General features: G+C 38.6%; 1 protein-coding gene across 5 annotated transcripts in view; it reads left to right on the top strand.

The window, feature by feature from the left end:
* The window catches only part of CtBP (C-terminal binding protein), a 178,738-nt gene extending 153,886 nt beyond the window's left edge, over positions 1 to 24,852 (top strand). For all 5 annotated transcript variants that reach the window (XM_073079608.1, XM_073079593.1, XM_073079584.1 and 2 more), the window contains 8 exons: positions 8,888 to 9,147; positions 13,891 to 14,022; positions 15,822 to 16,021; positions 17,560 to 17,659; positions 18,366 to 18,496; positions 19,226 to 19,381; positions 19,695 to 20,300; positions 20,994 to 24,852. In XM_073079608.1, coding sequence (XP_072935709.1) covers positions 8,888 to 9,147; positions 13,891 to 14,022; positions 15,822 to 16,021; positions 17,560 to 17,659; positions 18,366 to 18,496; positions 19,226 to 19,381; positions 19,695 to 20,300; positions 20,994 to 21,056 — 1,648 coding nt within the window. In that variant the 3' untranslated portion in view covers positions 21,057 to 24,852. The remainder of the gene's footprint in view (positions 1 to 8,887; positions 9,148 to 13,890; positions 14,023 to 15,821; positions 16,022 to 17,559; positions 17,660 to 18,365; positions 18,497 to 19,225; positions 19,382 to 19,694; positions 20,301 to 20,993) is intronic.
* Positions 24,853 to 24,931: the final 79 nt, after the last annotated feature.

Genomic DNA, 24,931 nt, shown 5'->3' with positions numbered 1-24,931 from the left:
TGGATTCGTATAAATTATGGAATTTACAGTGTATTTTTAACCAGTCGCATTTTTTATTCTATAATAATTAGAATATAAATTGAATTTTATTAGTACAATATTTACTAAATCATAAAGCAACCATGTTTATAAATAAGTTATTATTTGTTAAAAAATAGTGGCAATTACTAATCCAGTTAATGTACTCTACAGAAATTAAACTAACCACAATCTTATTATCTTGAATTTTAATAATTCTGAGATGGATGGCTGGATTTTGAATAGATAACAATTTTATAATATCAGATTTTTTATAACTAATTAAGGAGACGAAGAACGGCTAAAAATGTAATATCACAAAGCCGCCCCCGGGGAATTATTCAGTCCGGCAATATCTCGTTTTTGTCAAGATATTAATAATGTGAAGAAAATTAGTTTAATCAAAATCCCTCGACTGGGATACCTATATACATTCGATGTCTCGATACTTTGTTGGTTGGTTGTTGGCCTGATTATGTATTTGAAAAGGATAGACCTTTACGAGATTGTATTGTGGAAATATATTCGTTTGTGTATGGATTTGGTATGGATGGGTGATTGTTATTAGAGAGTCCGTGTTTCAGAGAATACATTAAGTCTTCCATCCCAGTTGTTGTTATTGAATATTGAATAGAAATGGTTTAATCTCGTAGGAAACCATATGAGTGATTTACAAAATTATTGTCAACCTCTACGTTCCTCCACTGACCCATGTAAGAGCAGCGTGGTTGTTTTTTTTTTTATTTATACTATAGAAGTAGCATACGAGCATACAGTCCACCTGATAGGAAGTGGCTACTGCCGCCCAAGGACATCTGTAATCAACTCCAGATTCGCGTATATCCCAGAGGATTAAGCTTGAGCGCCTCGGAAAAGTATGTCTCTCTTACCACACCCTTTAAACATTAAAAAAGTTTATTGTGAGCATACGCTAGGTGTGTTACACAAGTAAATATTTAAATTTTCTATAAAAGAAGCTCCTAAATTGTTTTGTGTGTTAAATAATAATTCGACTGATGTCCGACCTCTCCCACATCGTAACACTTGGCGCGATCCGTGCATACAAACGTCGTCCTTGTCATAAGCGCATAAACTCGGTAACGTCATTCCTATACCGCGTTGTTTGTTCATGCGAAAGTTCCTAACGCGGAATACCATGCGGTGTTATCGACGAGTTGATAGATAATCTTGTAGGTACATATGCGTATATATTGTAAGTGATATCTGTACAATATTAAAATGTACGTCTGCGTTATGTAAATAATCGTCATTTTCAAAGTTTATTTGCTCATTTGCACATTATCGTAACACAAAATGACGATTGTCGCTTAAAGCGGCTGATCCGCGGCTTTCGCACAAAGATAGTATCAACATTACCGAATTAGAAAAACGGTCTGAAATCAACCCACTATAATCAACTCCAGATATGAATGGCCATTGGAGTCCTACCTAGAGATGTAGAGATTAGCCACGGATGCGTTGCTCTGATGCCTATTGGAAATGGGCCTTATGTATGTCCCCGGAACACACAAGACATGTACATAAAGACATAATAATATAAATCAGAAAATAAATGATAATTTCAAATTAAAAAGTCCTACAATTAATTATTATATTATCTGCTATTCAAGCTTAAAACAAAGCGAAGCCGCCTCTAAAAATTTTGCGCAATAAATTTAATAACTCAAAGTACTAGTATTATAGGATTACACTGAGTACCTACTTACCGATCACCGACTGAAGTATGTAGATATATAAAATAATAGGTGCTTATTATATTTATAGGTGATTGTTAGTAATGCTTTACCAGACTCGTTCTTATTATATTACTCATCGTACACATGATCCGATATGTGTATATTGTGTATAGCAGTTAGTGCTATAACACGTATGACTCACGGTAAAAGAATGTTAGGAACTGTTCAATGGTTGTGTTTTTCACGTTTAATCATCATCACATATCGAATACCTGGGATATGTTACTTTAATATATAATCAATTATATTCAAGGTACAAAGTGTGATTCAGGTCCCCGTAAAGTACCTTCCCTAACGAAATGCACGCAATGTTTTTTTTTTATAAAATGTAAGTATTAGACATCGTTACGGCTAATACTTAAATTTACTACCAACACCGTTGGAGCGAATCATGTGTCGGTCGTGGTAGGAGTGGTGGTGTATTTTTTGTTATAGCATGCGCAACTATTCTTTGTAGGGGGAGGGTGGTGCATACGTAGCATACTGCATGTTTTAAAATATGTACCATCTCTTACATGTTGGTAGCGGATTGTTGCGAAGTAGTTTCAATTTTTCTCTTTCCATTTAAGACATATAATAAAATCGGCCAAGTGCTGTGTGCTTCCCACTAACTATCCTGACCTAAATACAAGAAAACCCAATTTGCAATAGTAAGTACACACTACGAAAACAACATGTGGAGCCCAGACTCGCACTTGTCTATTTCTTATATGTCGCGTCGTTTATTAACTCCATTTCACCGCATCTCTCGCTCCATTTCTTCCCGGCGGTTATCTAAGCGCAGCGCCGGCCGATGTCTCCGCAATGCAGCTTTTCTATAAATTTCCTATTTCCACTGTCCATTCGCGCACTGGCAGTAGGTAGGTAGGTAGGTAGCTATTCTGGGAAAATGCCGAAACCAAGTCGAATGTCGATACGTTATAATGTCGATTGCTTTGAACTAATGAAAAGGCTATTGCGGAATGGAGTAGTATTTGAATCTTAACAGTCGTATGTTGTATTTGTATTTTACTTATTATGCTTACCTTACTTTAGTCCAAAGTAAATGAATTAAACGATGTGAGCGCAACTCGTCATTTCATTTAAAACCCCGTAGGTACCTATTCTTCTTAGCGCAACAATCGCGTAAATGTTCAGTTTCTATTATATGTACAAAATGATTGTAATCCTACACTTTTTGACCGACCATCTTAAAAAATGGCCTGTCATAGAGAACATTTTTATGCTATGTATTTAATTCAAACTGACCATTTTACGATTGTTTACTTAACAACGTTAGTTCGACACTGGGAAGACTACTATAATTCTAAGTGATATCAAAATTCCTCACATTCCTCCTTCGTGTCGTATATATCGCATCGTATCGTACTCGAAAGTTCGACTTTTAAAGTATCCGAACTCAACATTTGGCGGATTCAGCTATCGATATTATAAAATGATCACAGAATAGCTCCCTTGTTCGGCTTCAGAATGTCACGTATGTACGTATCGTGTATGTAGTTATGTATGTGTGTATGTATTACATACGGCTCAGTGTGGTGTGTGGTACGGTATGTCTTCTATGAGAGTAGTGTAATGTGTCGAAAGTTGGGACCATCTTAAATATTAGAAAAGCATTGAAACACGTTTTATATTTTTGTTTTCATGAAGTTGAAATAACATATTAGGATATGAAGGTAAAACTAGTATGGTTCGACTGGGGAAGTACTTACTCCTCGTATTCTTAGCGTATAAAATTTTGCATGCTCCTTTGGTAGTACAATATTAATAATAAACATATATTGGCATATAGATGTAGCACACCTGATAGTAAATGGTAGGCTATCTACTAACGTTTGTAAATAATTAATCAATCCAGGAGCTGTTCTTAATGTCGATCATAAATACCTTGCCACCCGTGGGAACTGAGTTGGAATCCCTTGTATAAGAAATAACCTGTTTGTTACCTATGTTTGCATTATTACAACAGTATTTGCGCTGTTGTGTCCGGTTTAAAGGATGTTGCGAGGCAGACTAACATTGTATTGTATTTGTACAAGATATTTCAACTATTTATTTTTCTGAATGTTTTCGGTAATTTATTCATAACCTAAAGTTAACTCTATGTGCTGTGTAAAGATAAAGATAAAGATAATTTATTTGCTTTGAACAGTAAGAAAAGATGTTACATACAATATTAATAGTCTCTTATTCAGCCTTTCTTAAGCATGCAACCGACTGTAAGCATGAATGTAGGCCGACTAACATATGATAAAACTTGACCATCAACTAAAAAACTCGGTCAAACAAAAGAAAAGTTAATTAAATCGTCTTCAACACCCGAAGATTAAAACACGTTACGCAATACCATAAAGCCACTCTCAATATTCAATTTGTAATCAAGAAGCCTCATCAAAGCACCACCGATAACTATACAGTACCCGTAGTATGAGTTTTACGTTTTTACAAAAATGACTGTTTCGGTATTTGTTTACGTATTTGCTCATACATTTCCACTCAGCGCCGCTAGCGAATTGTATCAGAACTGATTGGAAATATATGGGAAATACGTAAACAAAAACAAAAACAGTAATTTTTGTCAAAACGTAAAAACTCATACTATAAGGGTACTGAGTCTTTTGTGAGAAGCCGCCGCGGGTCGACCGCCGACAAAGCTAAACCGGCCGCCCATTGGGCTCACTTAACTTATTCTTTTCTCGCGCTAATCCTATTTGCTTTCCATCAAAACTTGGCCGAAGGGGTTGCGCCGCCTGCCGACGCGTAGGGTTGCCTAATACGGATTTATTTTTTTGGGTCATTAAAATGTTTTGTAAATTCAGATTATTAAAAGAAAGTAGGTAAACAATTTTAATGAAGATAATGCATTATTTGTGGTTTGAAAAGTGTAAAAAAACTATAGATAACTAATAACCAGATGGCTTTTTGATTATAAAAATATTTAATAATTGTAATTTATATTTTAATTGAAAAATATTTTTTCATTATAATAATAGTTCGTGGGAATCAATATTTTCTTTCTTATAATTTTATATAATGAAATATAAAGCATGTAGTGGATGTTAATAATAATACAATGTGTTTATGTTATTAAGCACTGTTTAGTATATGCCGAATGATAATTTGGTGCAATAAATTATAACACTTATCATCATTGACAACCCTATTACCTCCTCACCCCGTCGCACTCCCGCTTTGTTTGGCCCCCAAATCTGTTTTCGTCTGCCCAAGAAAGTTTGTCGAAATTCTCCAAAACTCGCCCCCACCGCCCCATCCCACGGAATTACTTTCTCGTTTCGCCCGCCGAAACTTTCCACGGCAATAATAATAATTCTGCTTCGCTATGACGAAAGTTTAAATTATTAGTTTAATCGCACTGGCGTGGCTTTAATTATTCCAGGGGGTTGTAGGGGGAGGTAGGGGGTAGGTACGTTAAACTGAGCCGTTCGGTAGTAGAAGTGTCCGATATTTGATTTGGAATCTAATTTGTCAACCACTTGGACTTTGAAGGTCCATAGGACCAAATCTATTTAGAGGTGGGGTTGAGGTATGACGGAACTTGGAAGACGTCGCTCTACTTCCAATTCCGATAATCGAATCTTGTTCGGAACTCACTTAGGTTATGGCGTAACTCGTAAGACTTGTTTCTTAGACCGCTGGGACTAGATCAAAAGTTTTGTTGACGTAACTGAGGCTTAAGCCACCGGCCACAGTAGAGTATATTCTTTTTTAGGATTTGTTTATCCATTCCCGGCCAGCTAATATACGAGTACATAGAGCCCAAGAGATCTTCGGTCTAGGTGTTTCCTTTAATGTGTGTGTTCATATCTTAAATCTTGATCACCACATTGATGTATTATATAATTTATATTTTCAGTGTAGAAATGGGTTTTCACTTAATACTAATTTAATACTAATTCTTCAGTGGCTTTGTCCTTATAAATTATTAATTATCTGTGTATTATGTTCTCACAAAAGTTTATATCATCTGTACGTATGTAGACCATTTTAATTGATCCTCTAATCGTGTGGTCCTATATATTAGGCAAGATCAGTTTAATGAACTATTCGCACTATTTAAATCAGGGTGTGAGTTTTCAAACTGCATGAGATTGATCAGAATACAATCAGCCGCACTAAAACAAAATTTCTTTCATAGTTTTAAGATAGTAATAAAACGACTATAGAACATTTTTACGTATACGCGTATTAATATGAATAATTCTAACTATAGAATTATTCATATTAATACCTTTATATTTCTTTTATGAATACTTTGTTGTGAAATTGGAGTATGATATATGAATCTTATGCTTCGACAAACTTCGTTAGTTTACACGGGAGGCAACTGTAGCAGAAAATTGTCAAACAAAGACATAATTAACAGATGCGAGATTCGAGAGGCTATCGGCCAAAGTCTAACGAGTATTTATTTAACGGTCCGCTTGACTTATACGAGCGCTGTACTGGAGAACGAGACTTTAGAGGGAATCGTGTTGTTACCTAAACTATAGCTGTTTAATTCTCATGTTGGGTGCTAATGCATGAGCCACCTGTCACCAGCGGCTATAACCGCCTGTTTTCAACGGCCTACGGTTGATTACGGTGACCTACCACCTCAAGCGTTGACAACACGAACTATTGCTCGTATTAGCTGACTGTCGCTCGCGAGTTAACTTCCTTACCCGACCACGTACGTAAATGAAATTCCTAGTGTCTCTGTAAAATGCATTGATAAGGTTTTTTATTAAGTAGCAAAAGAACATGCGGTTCTGATAGTATGTGATCGCTGCCGACGTCTGTTTAACTCCAAATTTTCCATTTTAATTGAGGTCAGGCAAAAATAAGTTCCGTCATGTGAGAAATGATTTTTTTGCCTTTTGTTCTTTTAAAATTTTGATTTCTATAAGTTATAGTTTCAAGAGTAACTTTTTACAAAAAGAAATCTGTCTGCGAACTAAAGAAATATCCTTTCCGACTGGTAAACAGCCTAAGTTGGGAAATACGGACTTTTTCACTTTCTTGTTACAAGTCCCCAAACTTGTCCCAACCTACATTTTTTGTTTTTCCCAATATCTTGTAACCGTAAGCCGGGGATTTTCGCGTTTTACTCACTACTTTGTTGTTTCTCTTTGTATATTTTATTTTTGTCAGAGAGAGCATAATATTGCGTTTGTATGATTTCAAAGGATTACTTAAGATCGTCAAAGTATCTACATGAGAGTACAAGTTCCATTTTCGTTACTAGTTACGCTTCAAAGTTGTATGAGTTGTCTAGAGATAGGTATTTTTATTACGTATTTTCTTTGTCAGGATTCAATACAGTTTTCGATGGTTAATACATTTATTTTACTGACTGTATTATTGTGAAATTTTAAGAACTATGTATTTATGTGATTACATAAATAATAAATATCGTTATCATACCCTAATATAAACATTTAAGATTATATTTAAAGCATTACTCATAACTTTGAAAAATTAATGTTGCATGCCCGGATTTCGAATATTGATCCCCCCGATTGAGAGTTTGTAACTACTAAGCTATCAATGCACTACACTTGCTTCACACAAGACAATTACCTATTTAAACCACGCACAAGGCCTTTATATTTCGATACAATATAAATCGAAATCTATTTATGCGACAAAAAGACAGACGGACGCACCGACGAAGAGTCAGTAGCGTCTGCAGTCGAATGTTGCCGCTTGATTAATTTGCATCGGAAATAGCACAAACGTACCGCGGATCGGGAACACTTTGTATCCCGCGCTGTACGAGTCCCGTCACGGGAATAGAATCGCCGCGAAGGCACTAGTAGGTAGAATAAATAAAGAAAGTTGTCTACGTGTCCGTTTCCTATGTCTAAATATTTTTTTAAATAAAGATATCTGTTTCAAATCTTTTGTCTTAAAAAGTCTTTAATTCAATCATGTCACACAAGGTTCAATCATGTCACGATTATACATTAAAACCACGCGCGATGCGTTTATATCTCAATGCGATATAAATTGCAAGTAATTTATTTGAGAAAAAGACAGACGGACGCACCGACGAAGAGTCAGTAGCGTCTGCAGTCGAATGTTGCCGCTTGATTAATTTGCATTGGAAGTAGCACAAACGTACCGCGGATCGGGAACACTGTATCCTGCGCTGCACGAGTCCCGGCACGGGAATAGAATCGCCGAGAAGGCACTCGTATGTAGCGTATGTAGTAAATAAATAAAGTTGTCTGCGTGTTTGTCTCCTATGTCTAAACATTTTTTTTTAACTAAAGATAACTGTAATTTTTAAACATTTGTCTTTAAAAATACATCTTAACAATTTAATTAAAAAAGTATGTTTTGAGAATGTAGATTTGTTTCTTTTTACATTTTTTTTAAGGAATGACAACATTTTCAAAGTTAATTTATGGACTGAAAATGTGTACGGTTTCGTTATTGAAAATTGTGCATGTGGAACCATATAGGAAAATAGGCAGTGTGGATGGAAGAAGCTAGTGTGTAATAGGGATGATAATATGTATATCGATTGAATTCTAGTGTCGCATCCACGAAGCTAATCTACTTTGGCATAGAACAAGCAATCTAATTAATTATTGAGTCGCCCGCCATAAGCGGATATTGGCTACTAAGTAACTATTTTTATGTATGCATAAATAAAACAGAGTTTAAAATAATGAGCTTACTAAATGGTATATTGTCGACATATCAACATATTCTTTGAGGCAGCCAAGATACATTTGAGTATTTACCTAAATATACAAAAGGTTGTACCGTCGTTGTTTTTGAATTACTTAAGCGTTTTGTTGTAAACTTTATTGGACAACTTTCAGGCATGTTTTATCCTACGCAGTTACAAGCGTGTGATAGGTATTTTGTTTCTGATGAGCTCATAGTGCTCATAATACGTAAGGTTAAAAGTCGTGTTACCTGGAAGTTGAATCCTGGGCTCATAGTCCGTCAGAAATAACAATTCATATGAAGAAGATATTATTGTTTTTATTTATCGTTACTTATATACTAATCGGGTGTTATATTTAGAAGAAGAATTCATTTGACTGTTTTTATTTTTCGTTTCTCATGCACTAATCGCGTGTCCCGTTTCGTTCCAGGCCCCTAGTGGCGTTGCTCGACGGCCGCGACTGCACCGTCGAGATGCCGATACTGAAGGACGTAGCGACGGTCGCGTTCTGCGACGCGCAGTCCACCTCCGAGATCCACGAGAAGGTGCTCAACGAGGCGGTTGGCGCGCTCATGTGGCACACTATCATACTCACCAAGGAGGACCTCGAGAAGTTCAAGGCGTTGCGGATCATAGTGCGCATAGGGTCCGGCGTCGACAATATAGACGTGAAAGCCGCCGGTGAATTAGGTGAGTCATCATCAACCCATTACTGTCCCACTGCTGGGCACGGGTCTCCCCTCAAAATGAGAAGGATTAGGCCATAGTCCACCGCGCTGGCCAAGTGCGTATTGGTAGACTTCACATACCTTTGAGATTTTGTTTTTTTTTAAATCTCTCAGGTATGCAGGTTTCCTCACGATGTTTTAATTCACCGTTTAAGCAAGTGATAATTACTTTCTAATACGCACATAAATTTGAAAATCAGAGGTGCGTGCCTGGGATTTGAACCTCGCACCCCTCGATCAAGAGGCTGCGTTTCTTAACCACTAGGCTATCACTGCTTCATTTTTGAATTAGGTGAATAGATGATGTTATCAGTGTTGGCAACCTGGGAGATGGCGTTGATCGTACCAGGGGCGTAAAATTATCGTATCTGCCGAAAAATTATCGTACATTTCATAAGAACGCGTTAGTTATTAATGAAAATAGATATTTATCACTCGAGAAGTAAAAACTTGTTTAATTTTGTGTTGTGAGTGGCGTTTTTTTTTTTTTTTTTTTTTTTTTTTTTTTTTTTTTTTTTTTTTTTTTTTGGTCTTCCGTGCTATTTGACTGTATGTTGTGTGCAAAGTACTCGAGTACTTTGTGAGTACTTTGGACTCTAATACCAAAAATGGCCGACTCGGCACATCATTAGGCGCGATGCACGCGTTCCGTTTACCGTAATAGAAATATCTTTTTTATTAATAAATAGCCCTTTTTTCGAAAAAAGTGATCAATGAAAGGCATATATAATACGTTTATGAATTCATTAAAACAGTTTCAATCATCGTACGTAAGTACGTACGTAAGTTTCAATTATCGTACATTTGCGTACGATAATGACTCGCAATCGTACATCGTACGGTGGTATCAAATTATCGTACATGTACGATAATTATCGTACGGTTGCCAACACTGGATGTTATTAAACTTGTATGGTTGGACTGTGGGTACCCCCACAACTACAGCCATTTTTAGTGTAAAGCGTATTCTTGCGTATTCTTTGAAAGATGATGGTTGACTTACGTATGAGGTACCTTAATGTTCAAGAGTGATAACGCATCTATGGACTCAGGTAGAACATGTTTTTGAAGAGTTAGTCACAGATGTTATGGGCGGAATTGACCACGTACTATCAGGATGACTGCATGTTCGCTTGCTATTGCCACTGCTGACGACTAAGGTTGTCGCTTCATATTCTAAGTCTAAGTTTGTATTCACAAAAATAGGTTTATATCCGGCATATTTATCTATTATGTGCAAATTAATATGTACATAATTAGAGTCATTTTTAAAACGCTTTTATTAGCTTGGGTTGTATGTAGGTATGTATGTATGTACGTAACAGTAACGGAATCTTTGGACCCGATTTCCATTCACTTTGAACGTTCAGTTTAATTCAAAATTTTGAAGAATTATCAAAAACCGATGACATTACACGATTTTAATAATTTTGTACCATTGTCCTTATCAACATCCTCAGGATTAACGATTTTCGAGGCGAGAGAAAGCGCTTTAGGGACAGTTCAGGCAAAAAAAAGTGTGGGGTGCTTTTCGAAAACTGATAAGTGGAGCACCCCACGCTATTTTCACAATTATAATATTTACTGTTCCTTAATTGATTCCTAGATTTAAAATAATTAATTAAAAAATCAAAAAACCCGACTGCACTATAAAGCTAAAGTCGAATTTCCAAAAACTGTGAAATGGGCGTTTTATTATTTTTATCCAGAAAGCTAAAAACATAGTTTTATAGAAGGTATCTGCTTAAAAATCAAAAGATCTTCAAATAATATTATCCTATTTTATCCTCGTAGAGTTCATTTACGCTATATAAATACCCTATGAGTAAATTTCGAGCACTCTAAAGTACAGCGGTTTTCCTTTGCGTTTATCTTTATCACAGCAGCACTACTCATTTAGTCAGACAGTCATCTCAATATGTTTTATATATGTATATATTATGTAATGTATGTGTAATATCTTTTAAGTTCCTTTATTTTGATACCCTACTCGATAGGTTTGGATTTTTTTTAAAACGTGTTACTATTTCGCAAAAAAATATCCGCCATTTACGATCTATAAAAGATCTATCCGGTGGTTATATGACCTCGTTGGGGTAGAATTTCGTTATTTTTATCGAACAAGCCTGATACAACATTTTATAGTGTTTTCTTCAAAATTGACGGTTGTTCAAATTAACTTTTAACCCTTATTTTACCCTCTACGGGGTTGATTTTTCGGGAGGGGATGGGGAGGTGTGTTCTTGTTCCTACACAGAAAGCCAAATACTAAATTTTATAGTAGTTGCTTCAAAATTAAAGGAATTCAAAAAAACTGTTTTTCCCTATTTTACCCTCTTAGGGGCGGAATTTCCAAAAAACTTTTCTTAGTATTTATTTACGCTATATAGCAAACTCATGTGCAAAATTTCAGAACTCTAAGTTGAGCGATTTTGGCTGTACGTTGATTTCTGAAAAATGAAAAAGTAATTTAATTAGTCAGTCAGTCAGCCATCTTGCTGTTTTATATATATACAAATATATTTTTTTAATCTACGTTTAATTTACTTTCATTTCATATCCCACTCGATAGGTTCGGTTAACTTTTTTTTTTAAATTTGTTACTATTTCGCGCCAAAAAATCACCCTTTTGATTTTTTTTTTCTAACACCTATCTAAGGACACTCGGGTCATTGAGACGAATGTAATGACACATTAAATGTCGAAATTTATCGAGCCGTTTGTAAGATCGGATCAAATAAAGAAAGACAAACATACAAGATACGCGCGAAAAACATAACCCTTCCTTGGCAGTCGGGTAATTATTTTCTACTTTTTAGTTGAGTTTATCATAAAAGCGTGTTTTTTAGTTTTTTGAACTATATTTTTTTTATGTTCGAAGCGGCTCTAACGTTAGCGATTTAGATAGTAGGATTATACATACTTACCACATCCACCCTACTCCGTCGTGTCATCGTGTACGCGTAGTTAACTAACGTTAGCGGTACAGACGCGTGGATAATTAGCTTTGTGCGGAGCGATCGCGCGGGGCGACGGGCGATCGGCCGTGTCGTTGTGTAAATACCTACTTGTGGCGAGTTAGACGCTCTTTACAGTGGCGGCTGGTAGGATGATTAATAAAAAAAAACATATATTTTTAAGGAATCATGGAAAAAGGCCATGTTTTTTTTTTATATTCTAGGCATAGGAGTGGTCAACGAGCGTTCTGTCCACCTGATAGTAAGTGGTTACTGTTGCATCTATAATGAACCCTAGATAAGATTAGTACTACTTGAGATCAGCCACATATAAGCCACTATTCTTGATGACTAAGCTAAGGTAAAGGTAGCTAAGGTAAAGGAGTTACCACACCCTTCAAACCAGAACACAGCAGCGCTTAATATTACTGTTATTAGGCAGAAATAGGTGTGGTGGTGATGCCGTTTGAGTAGCACCAAAGAGGGTTCTACCACCTTCAAACTTTAGTAATTACTATCTACTACTCTAATAAAGTATCTTACAAACTCGCCGCTCTTTTATCGTATACTATTAGACGAGCGGCTAATTCTGTATTATCGACACTAGATAGCCGGCTTTGATCAGCGATGAGTCAGATTGAAAGCCATAGGGCCTAATGGTACATAATGGGATGGGGTAAACATTACATATATGTATGGATAATACATTATATAGATGATGTCACCCGCCTACAGCAGCATTGGTTCGCAATATGTTTTAGATTAAAGAAATTTCCTTTTGTTATTTCTCAGTTTTAAATTGAAAGTTGCTTTGCAAAAAATATTAGAGTTATGCTTCAGGAAAGTTTTGTAAATTTAAAATATTTTATTGTAACTACAAAATGGCGTTAAAAGAATTGCGCGTTTTTGAACCCAAGTTGTGATGCCAAGATAATTTTTTACTTGGGCACCAAAACGTTCGTCCATGCGTACAGATTATACCGTATTATTATTTTTTTAAATTACTTTTTGGTACACCATGTACATATTAGTGCCTTTTTTGGTAACTTTTCTGTAGGTTGGTACACTAAACTAGACTCTACGTCCAGTTGGCATCAATGACCGACTTACTTAGTACTACATCTATTTACATAACAAATTGTCTACGTCTTTACTATTTATTTACGTGTTTATTGCCTTCTTTTTTTCTTTTTTTTTTTGTTATCGAGGGGGAAACCTTCAAAAGGTACCCGACAACGTGGGAGCGACGCCGGGTTATGTGGGATTTTTACCGCACTAAAACCCCCCCCCGGTGGCCGTACTCTGCGCTGCGTAGAGGGCTCCGCCATCTCCAAAGGAACTCAACCGGAGTCCTCTTAGCGCGTTGCCCCGTTGGGCTCCGCCCAGGCGAGCTTGACGCTCGCCACACCATCTGGTGTGTACGACGGTATGCGACCACACATACCGTCGTCCTTCCCGGGGCCGCTGGCCGGGCGGTTCGAGCTCCCACTCTTGCCGCCCGCAACCCCGCAAGCCCCGTTTTAGTCGCCTCTTACGACAGGCAGGGGATACCGTAGCCCTATTCTAGTCCCGGAACTACAGGGACAACGTGTCTATTGCCTACGTGTCTATTTGTCTACGTGTCTATTTGTCTACGTGTCTATTTGTCTATGCGTCTAATTATTGTCTATGTGTCTAAATGTCTACGTGTCTATTTATCTACGTGTCTGATCATGTACGTGTCTAATAGTTTCCGTGTCTGATTCCAGGTATCGCGGTGTGCAACGTTCCCGGCTACGGCGTTGAGGAGGTAGCGGACACGACGATGTGTCTCATATTGAACCTGTACCGGCGGACGTACTGGCTCGCCATCATGGTACGGGAAGGGAAAAAGTTCACAGGTACGTTTCGCTGTTATTTTTTGAACTATGTACGTCAGCGTTGAATTATACTAACTCAGTTTCGAGATAGATTAGCGGTCTCGGGTTGTATTGTTTTGATTTTTGTGATGTATTTGTTAGAAATTAATTATCACAAGTTTTATCGGCGAAATTAATTATCACAACTCTTAAAACATTTGATAAGTGTGTTTCGTCTTATAAGACAAAATGTGTGATAAGTGACAGACATTTACACGAGGCATTTCAATTTAGGGCTCAAGGGTAGCTACGCGTCTGTGACGGATAGAGATGGGCAGAGGGTTTAAACCCATCGGGAATAAACCGGGTTTTTACCCGGTCGTTGGGAAGAAATAGGGTTTAAACCCGAAAATTTTTATTCGGGTATTTACTATTTTTATGCATATCCATCCTTATTTAAGCGCAATTATTACTTTGATGATGATACTGTACTAAATATGCACTGTAAAAAGACATTTACAGCGCCTAAATGCCATTTTATCACGCCATTATAGAAACAGACTTAAGTAAGAAGCCAATCAGCCCATGCTTTTGATGCAAATTTCAAACAATGTCCACGTCCCGTTGTTATTCTAGAACATAATATGCTCTGGCCGCTATAACAACAAATACTAAAAATAAAAAACATCAAAATAAATGGGAGACGCAATACAAGGATCCGCTATTTTTCGGCATACTTCGCTTTATATATTGAACCGTAATACGTGGACAGTTCAAATTTTCACAAGACATTTAAGTCTATGGTTGCTATGAAAAAATATATGACAATTGGGTGGTACGGAATCCTCGTTGTATGTTTCCTTGATAAAAAGTAGTATATGTCTTTCTCTGACTACAGTATACAAAATATTTATTATAGGGTGAAATTTTGAAATGAGCCTTCAGGACCAAATCCTAAACTATAAGGATCAGCTAAAAAAGCTGAAGAGACTATGCGATGATGGAATAATACAGGGTGTGATTTTTTTTTAATTGAACTCGTTCTATTCCCGGATTTTCAAAAAAATCTAATAATGTATTTTTAGTTTTTCTCACAATTGGCCTCGTAACTCCTTTCAGTTTTTTTCAAACACCTATCTATGAAAAAATGACACTTTGGTATTTTAGACAAATATAACGTCACCTTAACTGTCAAAATTTATCTAACCAGATCCGAATGTATTAAAAAGATTTACAAACATACAAAATATGCGCGAAAAACATAATCCTTCTGTGGCAGTCGGGTTAAAAAGTAGGTAAAACCTCAAAAATAAAACATTAAAAAATGTAAAAACGTTGAAAATACCGTAGAAACTTCTAGTATATCTATTAAATAAATATTTAAACTATTTTAAAAACTGTCTACAGATTTTATGAAATCATTTTTAAATACCCAAATAAATACCCTGTGGGAGGGTATAAACGGGTATTTATCGGGTTTAAACCCAGTACTGGGTTTAAACCGGGTGTTTTGCCCATCTCTAGTGACGGATACAAGCTCAGAACAGCAGCGATGCTGTTATTGAGTACGAAATTGGTTGGATGGTACATAGTGATGAAATGTTACATTACTCAACATATTAGTTGAACCATATCGTTCGTTTCTTAAAAAACCTTGTAAATCAACCTATTACTGTTCTACTACTGGACACGGGTACTCTTTAGCGAGAGCAGTTTGCGCTATAACTCACCGTACTGGCAATACTATTTGCCATTGATAGTAGATTGTTTTGAGTAGTTTTTCTTCTTTTGTATTTGTGTGTATTAGTATTTATTTAATGTGTCCGTCTGTTTGTGTGCAGGTCCGGAGCAGGTCCGCGAGGCGGCGTCCGGCTGCGCGCGCATCCGCGGCGACACGCTCGGCATCGTGGGGCTCGGCCGCATCGGCTCGGCCGTCGCGCTGCGGGCGAAGGCGTTCGGCTTCAACGTCATCTTCTACGACCCCTACCTGCCCGACGGCATCGAGAAGTCGCTCGGGCTCACCAGGGTGTACACGCTGCAGGTGAGCCTTGTCGCAGTTACACCTATAAGTCAGTAGATCCAAATTTTCTCGGACCTATAGTCTCTCACTATTCTGCCGATCTCTCACGATTCTCTCACCTATAGTCAGTAGATCCGCAGGTTTCTCGGACTCCCCACATTACAGAATCTGTACAGACTCTGCAGGTGAGATTTACTGTATTTCCAGTTATAAATCAGTAGATCTATCAGTCGCTCGGACTCATTAATTTCTACATGCTACATGCTAGGTGACGCTTATTTTAGTTTCACCTATAAGTCACTAGGTCCATAAGTTGCTCGGACTCGCCAGGTTCTGTAAGCTGTAGGTGAGATTTATCTGTAGGTGACTTTTAACAACAGATTGTCCCAATTCCAGATAAAAGTCAGTAAAACTGTAAGTCTCTCGGACTCATGCTACTACGCTGCAGGTGCAGCTTACTACTATCTACTACTTATTACGTATAAATCAGTAGATTCCTAAGTTACTTGGACTCGTTAGGATTTATACGCTATAGGTGAGTTTTATCACAGATCCATCTATAAGTCAGTAGTCACTCGGACTCTCCAGAGTCTTTGTGCTGCAGGCGAGATTTAGTGTTACTTAGTGTCAACAAATCGTCTCAGTTCCAAGAATATGTCCGTATCCACAAATCGCTCCATATCACCAGTATGTAGTGATAGGCCCAGGTTCACCAATAAGTCAATAGATCCATAAGTCGCCACATAGACTTACTATAAAAATGAGTAAATATTGATGGCGATCGAGCTATAGAGTTAAGTAGCTTATATTCTATCTTTAATAATAGATATAATTCTCCGTATTTACCAATTCAAATATAATACGATTCGCAAATACGCCATTGCGGTAAATAATAATAATTTTAATGTTACTAGGCAATTACCATTTATATAGGATTACTCGATTGCGGTTTTCATATTCCATTATATGTTATAACACATTATTGCGTTGTATAGTAATTAGCGTTAAATTGCGTTATATTAAATTAATGTTTATTATTTATTCATTTTAAAAGATTATTAGGTTATTATCAAATTGTGGTATTGTTGGTGCATTTCGAAAAACAGTTGAAAATGTAGAGTAAAATTTGTTCTTTCACTTGAATAGTTGAAGCCAGAAAATAAGGCCCATTTTGATTTTGTATGGAATGCATCTGTGCTCATGTGCAGTACGACCGTCCGGGTGACGTAAGGTAGCAGTCCGACTCAAATCGATGAAATCGAAAGCTTTTTTATTTTTCCAAATGTTTTTAAATGTGTGAAAAATCCATCAATTTGTTTTTGTCCATCAGTGGTAGTGTATATGTATGTGGTCCATGAGTGGCAGAGAATGGCATATGCAATATTAAATAATATAAAAATAATAATGATGCATTAATTATTACTATTAAGATCAATTTATTCATTAATTGATCTAATTAATAATATTTGAGTGGCAACAATATTGTATGACCACTGTAAGTATTCATTAAAAATCGTTTTGTTGAACGTATAGTAATATTTTATTGTTTTCCATTGCAGGATCTCCTATTCCAGAGTGATTGTGTGTCATTGCATTGCAGCTTAAACGAACACAATCACCACCTCATCAATGAGTTCACTATAAAACAGATGCGTCCAGGTTAGTCATTGTATATTGTTCTTTTTTTTTAGAAATAGTACACTGACGTACATTCTGACCTAATGTTAAGTAATTATTTGTTTATGATTGATATGGATTCTATTCTATCTGAGGTTAATCATAGAATACGCGTTGTTATACTTAAAATGCGCAATGGTGATAAGTTTGTTGTGATATATTTGTCTATTACTATTAAATTCTTGTTAAGATAAACATGATATAAGGAGGAATTTTACATTAGTATTTACGGTTGATTTAACCAAGAACCTTGTGATGGTGAGAAGTGAGAAGTGTTTGGCTTAAATAGGCCTACATTTTTTATCATATGGACTGCGTGCTCATTTGTTGCTTATCAGATGACGGTAAGTAGCCACTGCCGCCTACATATAAAATGTATAAAATCATCGTAGATAAGATTAAAGTCTTACCTGAGGTGAGTCACAGATGCTCTGTTACTCCTGAGGTCTATATAATTTATAATAAACACGTCTCGCTTATCACGATAAAGTATATTACTATAATGCGGTTATAAGGTAAATATGGTCTACAAGTGATTCTACCATCATCAAATGACAATTATTGTTAAACAATGTCTACAGTAATTTGTGAGTTTTATTCAGATCATCGGTTACCACTTATAAGTGTTTTATAAATAAGTAATATTTATTATAATTGTTATTTAATACGTTGTGTTGTAACATTCCAGGCGCGTTCCTGGTGAACACGGCGCGCGGCGGGCTGGTGGACGACGAGGGGCTGGCCGCGGCGCTGAAGCAGGGCCGCATCCGCGCCGCCGCGCTCGACGTGCACGAGAACGAGCCCTTCAACGTGTTCCAGGTCACGATTGTTACACTTTGGATTGTTTCGTTACGCTCTAAACGCTGTGACGTAAATATACCCATATAGGGGCTGAAGGGGATGGTTTGTCAGCCATTGACAGCAGACCCGTGGCAAATTCATTGCATGGCATCTCTAAGAAATTCTCGGTTATGAATGACATTCTTTCGTATTTTGGTTTTTGTTTACGAGGCGGAAAACCTTCAAAAGGTACCTCATGCTTTGGGAGTGACGCCGTGTTATAAGAAAATTTTCACCTCACTAAAAAGGCCACCGGGGGACCTTCCTCGACGTTTGTTGGAATACTCCGGGATCCTTCAAACGCTCCTCCCGCATATCTGGTGCTTACAATAGTATGCGACCACACATACGCTCGACCTTCCCGGGGTCGCTTGTTGGACGGTTCAAGCTCCCATTTTTTATGTCCACAAACCCAGTCCTTTTACGACAGGTAGGGGATACCGTAGCCTTATACAAGTCCCGGAACTACAGGGACAAGAATTATTGACCCTTTAGTAAGACCAGCAAAGTATAAAAAAGCAATATGTAAACATATATAAACGATCTACTAGAGAGAAAAAGATGCCCTGAAAAGTTACGCCATGTCATGTCGACACTCGAATTTCGGTGCGGCCGAACAAAACTAAGGTCGGAACTATAACATTTCGTGGCCGAAATCGAAACCGAAGTTTCGGTCGTTCACTAATTGTGCATGTTGAACGTTTGCAGGGCCCGCTGAAGGACGCGCCGAACCTGCTGTGTACGCCGCACGCCGCGTTCTACTCCGACGCCTCCGCACAGGAGCTGCGAGAGATGGCCGCCTCGGAGATCCGCCGCGCGATCGTCGGCCGGATTCCGGACTGCTTGCGCAACTGTGTCAATAAGGTGGGTATTGGTGGGTGGGTAGTGTGGTGGATTCATAAGGATTCTGGAGAATTTATGAGAAATGAGAATCTTTTACCTTGTGTCGTCGTATGTATTTCAGTTATATTACAACATTATCATGGATACATTTACAATGATTGAAACATAGATTACCTCTATGTATTAAAATTTGTTAACAAATATGTGGCGACTTCTCGCAATTTGTAAAGGCATAATCGCCTAGTTTGGCGAATGATCTCCCTTTGTCAAAATAATGTCGACTACTGTTTACCGGGTGTATTCTAGCAACGACTAATTGTATCTGTATGTGCAGGACTACTTCTTACCGGGCTCCGCGGGCGGCGCGGGGCTGCCGGCGACGCACGCGCCGCACGCGCCGCACGCGCCGCTGGCGCCGCACGCGCCGCACGCCGCGCCGCTGGCCGCGCCGCAGCCGCCGGCCGCGGGCTACGCGGAGGGGCTCAACAACGGCTACTACCCGTCGCCGGGCGGCGCGCAGGTGGCGCACTCCACCACCGCCGCGCACGAGCCGCCCGCGCTGCCGCCGCAGCCGCAGCCGCAGCAGCCGCAGCCGCAGCAGCCGCCCATCACTCTGGTCAGTACCCCGCTAGAGACACCCGACAGTGCGCGCGGCCACTACCCGTCGCCGGGCGGCGCGCAGGTGGCGCACTCCACCACCGCCGCGCACGAGCCGCCCGCGCTGCCGCCGCAGCCGCAGCCGCAGCAGCCGCAGCCGCAGCAGCCGCCCATCACTCTGGTCAGTACCCCGCTAGAGACACCCGACAGTGCGCGCGGCCACTACCCGTCGCCGGGCGGCGCGCAGGTGGCGCACTCCACCACCGCCGCGCACGAGCCGCCCGCGCTGCCGCCGCAGCCGCAGCCGCAGCAGCCGCAGCCGCAGCAGCCGCCCATCACTCTGGTCAGTACCCCGCTAGAGACACCCGACAGTGCGCGCGGCCACTACCCGTCGCCGGGCGGCGCGCAGGTGGCGCACTCCACCACCGCCGCGCACGAGCCGCCCGCGCTGCCGCCGCAGCCGCAGCCGCAGCCGCAGCAGCCGCAGCCGCAGCAGCCGCAGCCGCAGCAGCCGCCCATCACTCTGGTAGGTACCGGTGAAACGTCGATCTACGCGTCGCTAGGGATGTTCGAGATGCAAAGATACTTATTTTCTTTCTATTAGAAGTGAAAAAGTTTATCATTGTTTTCCTAAAAAATTACCTGTTATTATGATCCACTCGGAGACCGTGACGACAATTTGTAAATTATACGAAAAATAATTCAATTTTTTTATACGTCCTTATAAGTTGAAGCCAGCAATATGATTATGTTTGAACGTAGTAGAACCATTTGTGATTCAACTCTGGAGACACCACAGTCCTATCTATTCCTATCTAGTAACTGCTGTTACGGCTTAAAAAATGTAATAATATAAGATATATTCATACAAGACGTTCAAAGGTCTAAAAAAGTAATCATCTAGATAAATCTTATAAAAAATTCTAATTACATGTGGAGTTTGTTGTTTTCATAGATAGATGCTGTCCAAAGCAATTAAATATAGTGTATTTTAATATAAAATAGTTTTAACAAAACAAAGTAAATTTCGTTACAGCCACTCAACACTTCGGACCCGGCGAACCATCCGATGAAGCAAGAGAGCTCCGACGTCCACTAGGCGACGAGAATACGCTACGTTGCAGTACCGTACGAGCGCCGTGCAAACAACACATACAAAACAAACAATAGTTTTATTGATTCCATCGCAACTATGTCATAAGTACCTATGTCTTAAGCCAACGAGTGATATAATTATGTGGGGGCGACGTTTGCATTCGCACACCGTTTGTGTTGTATTAAAGTGACCCCGCGACGCTTGAGGTGTGCTCACCCTTACGCTGTTTGTCCACTGCCACCGTCACCGAGCCGATACTGATAATTAATGACGGCGCCGAAGCAGCGTACATACATTTACTATAGTCGCTTGTCCACCGCACGTCTGTCACCCGAGCACCGTCATCCCGGCCGCCGATATTTCGAGTAGATCGGCGTGACCGCTAGATTGGCACCGAGATTTTGACGGGCCAATGTGCCGGCAATATAAAACACATTGGACTTTGTCCATACACTGCCGTCACACGCTCGACAGTAGGAACAAAATAAACCGCCGATATCGGTCGCGGTGGACAAACTATCGCCGTCACGACATATTAAAATCGGCCCGAAATAAATCTCGTTCTCGGTATCGGCTCCGTGACGGTGCAGTGAACAAACGACCTTAGGCTAAGGCTCGGAACACGCTTATAACGCTCAGCGCGTCGACGAACACTATCACAGTATTCTCGCATCACTGGTGTGCGTGAGGGTTGTCCGTGTCGATATGTTGACGGCGGTTCTGTTGACAGAATCGAACCGCCGTCCACATAGCCCTATCAACTGTGTATGTAATAATAATGATAATGATGTATTTTGTCATCCATTTTGTATGAAAGTAAAACTATTTTGTAAGACGACTAACGGTAGGCACTGTAAGTGCTGTTATAAAATTAATTAATTAAAATAAAATGTCAAAAAAGATATTTCACGAGTCCAATTCGATTGCCGCAAAGTTGATTTCCATCGTGAGCGTGATTCGTTTCTAAGCGCATATTATGTCGTTAACTAAACGTGTGTCACCGTTTACGGTTCTAGCGGACTAGCTGTTTATAGGAGAGGCGATTCGCGTTGTGGCGATTACTTAGCTGCGTTCGGTTGCGATAACGAAATCGCGCGATTTTTGGCGATTGCACGCATCGCATTTTTAGCGACTTAATTGTAATCGTCAACGATAACAAATAATAAAAAAGGTCGCCGAATGAAAAGCAAAGCCGTGGATCGCGTCTGCTTAAAATAGCTAGTCTGCTGGTACCTTTAGATAGTGGTGATCTTCCAGATCTATAATAAATGTATGGTTGTAGTGATTGGGGGATGGTATGTTGTAGTTGAGATTTGTATGAGATCGTCGGGAGTTTTTTATATATATTTTTGCAATACATTCGATAAGGCTACGGGGGCTGTAATGTCGACGCTAAAGCAAAATGTTCGCTTACACAGACTTGTTACTGACATGTGTGTGTGTGTGTGTATGGTTATGTGTCCGGATTGAGGGGACATGCGCATGTGTTGTGTTGAAACTGCGTTCGTGTGTACTGACATGGTTGTTATAAATTTTTCAATGGTTGGTTAATGATTATTATGTTTGCACTGTGAGTGCCAGCCGTTCAGTACATTCGAAGTGCAACTCGATGCAATTTTTACGACGAACATTAGAAATGTAGCATGTCCCGTCCCATTCAATCGTGAATTCAAAATTTATACTATTTCGATGTGAATAATGAGATTTTTACGTTGATGATGATGATAATAATGATAATAAATGAATAAATAAATAAAGATAATTTGTAAATGACGCGAGTGTAAGTGCAAACGTCGCGTTTATTTGAAGATAAAAAAAAATATGAGCGAATAGTTGATTCTGTGTTTGTATTTGGTAAGTTGGGACAGCTATATGATTATATATACTGTTATGTGGAATGCGTGCTACAATCGCGGGCCGATGTGTGTGTGAGACGGGCGGGTAGCGTGGCGGCGGTTGGCTAATATACACGATAAATAAATTGAATTATATTATTTTGTATCTAAACATAGACATTTGAAAATGTATGGAGTGGCGTGGGAGTAATCTAAAAGAAGTTAGATCAAATTATGATTGTAAAAACAATATTTTGTGTGCAAAGATATGCTATGTCAAAGATATTGTTTATGTCTAGATGGGGCAGTTGTATTGCTTTTTTTTTAACTATAAATAACACATAGATGCAGTATACATACCTTAGGAGCTTGTTCGTTTAAAAAATCAAGCTGTTTTCTTTCTGATTTTATTTCACGATAGAGAATCTAGACGCATATAGAACATTACAATATCTTTGATGTTAGTATATTTTTTAGTACATTTTTAGTATGTATTGTCTCTCTCTTGTATGATCTATGAACACAGTAGAGGCAATAATAAAGCTTGGGGCCAAATGTTTCATTGTATAACATGCTTAGTACAACGAACACTTAGTTTTACCGCTGTTTTGTGGCACATCTAGATTGTGTATCTTGGATTATTGTCGAATACTTCAAACCGTAGATGGTAAATTCGATACATAAACTGTTATGAAATTTAGTTAGTTTCAACTGGTATGTAATGTGTTGTTGCAATCGTCGCACTGTGTCAATAAATAGGAAATGTTAATAAGGAAACACCTACATGCTTAATTGGTATACTAATTAATTCTAGAGACAAATGTACTAATAGACATTTCTACAATTTAAATTGTTTAATTATTAATAATATTTAATTATGATTGTTGTACAAAGTTTTTGATCCCACGCCACTCTACTCCAACGCGCATAGTAAAATTGTAATAGCTTAATTGTTTAGCGTACAACCAATCTGATTGTGTTTATGAAACGTGAGCGTGCTGTAGAACGGTTGAAGCTTGTGGCGGTTTTGGAAAATAGACGTTTGAAAACTTTCCAAGTGACATTGACAGTGACAAGTGAATAGATTGGACACGAGCTGGTGATGTGATGTGTTGTTCTCAAGCAATATTGTATAGGATCCGAGCGCTTGGAGTATTGTATGTGACTGTAAAATTATAATTTTGTTAGGCCGTCACAGATCCGCTGTTTTAAGACTGACTGATAGAAATGTGTAAAGTATACTGCTGCTACATACCTAAGTGCTGTCCCTGTGACTGCATTTTCTTTTTTAAATAACAAATGTTGTTGTAGACTGGGAACAATGTAATTAGTCTACGAGTTTGTTGTATAAATTTCAAATTGTCATTTAATTAAATTCTCTTAAGTTCATATTACAAACGGGCACCAGCGACAAATTTTCCAAACAGCCATAGTACCGTTTGAGGCATTTGGGCTGTAAAAAAATGATTAAGCAGAGAGGTATGTAGCAGTGGGAAATAACATTTCTACCAATCATGTGTGAAGCAGCGGCCGCCGCCCGCGCCGCCAGCATTTGACCGCGTGCGAGCGCATCAACTGTTATTTTTAAGTATCAACAAAGGACTGTAGAATTCTATCATCACACTTTATTAACGAAGAAAACAGGAGGTCTTGTGTTTTTTTTTTTTTATAATTTGAAATGTACAAAATCATGCTTTCATTTGATTACTTCTTTTTTTTTTCTTTTTTTCTAAATAGTGTTAAGTAAACAATTTGTACATGAACGGAACACAGAAATTGAATTAAATTTAAGACAGAGACGCAATAGCGCGCCGCACCCCGGCAATCCACCTGTTTGAAAATCGTGAGAATTGGTATTTAAAATTAGTATTTACTTACAGTTTAGTTTAATGACAAAAACAATGTGTATATTTTATGAGAAAGTGAAAAGTTCTTAAATAAAACTATTGTTTTCGGATTAATTACTCTGGTGTTTTATTTCATTGTTTTGTATCCCGATATGTGCAATAATCTTCTTAGCGTTATCTAGGAATAAAAAAAGTG

This window comes from Epargyreus clarus, unplaced genomic scaffold (assembly GCF_041222505.1).
Source record: "Epargyreus clarus isolate Ecla_fem2 unplaced genomic scaffold, WU_Ecla_fem_2.2 ptg000002l, whole genome shotgun sequence".
Taxonomy (NCBI): Eukaryota; Metazoa; Arthropoda; class Insecta; order Lepidoptera; family Hesperiidae; genus Epargyreus; species Epargyreus clarus.
This window is presented reverse-complemented; position numbering and strand designations above follow the sequence as displayed.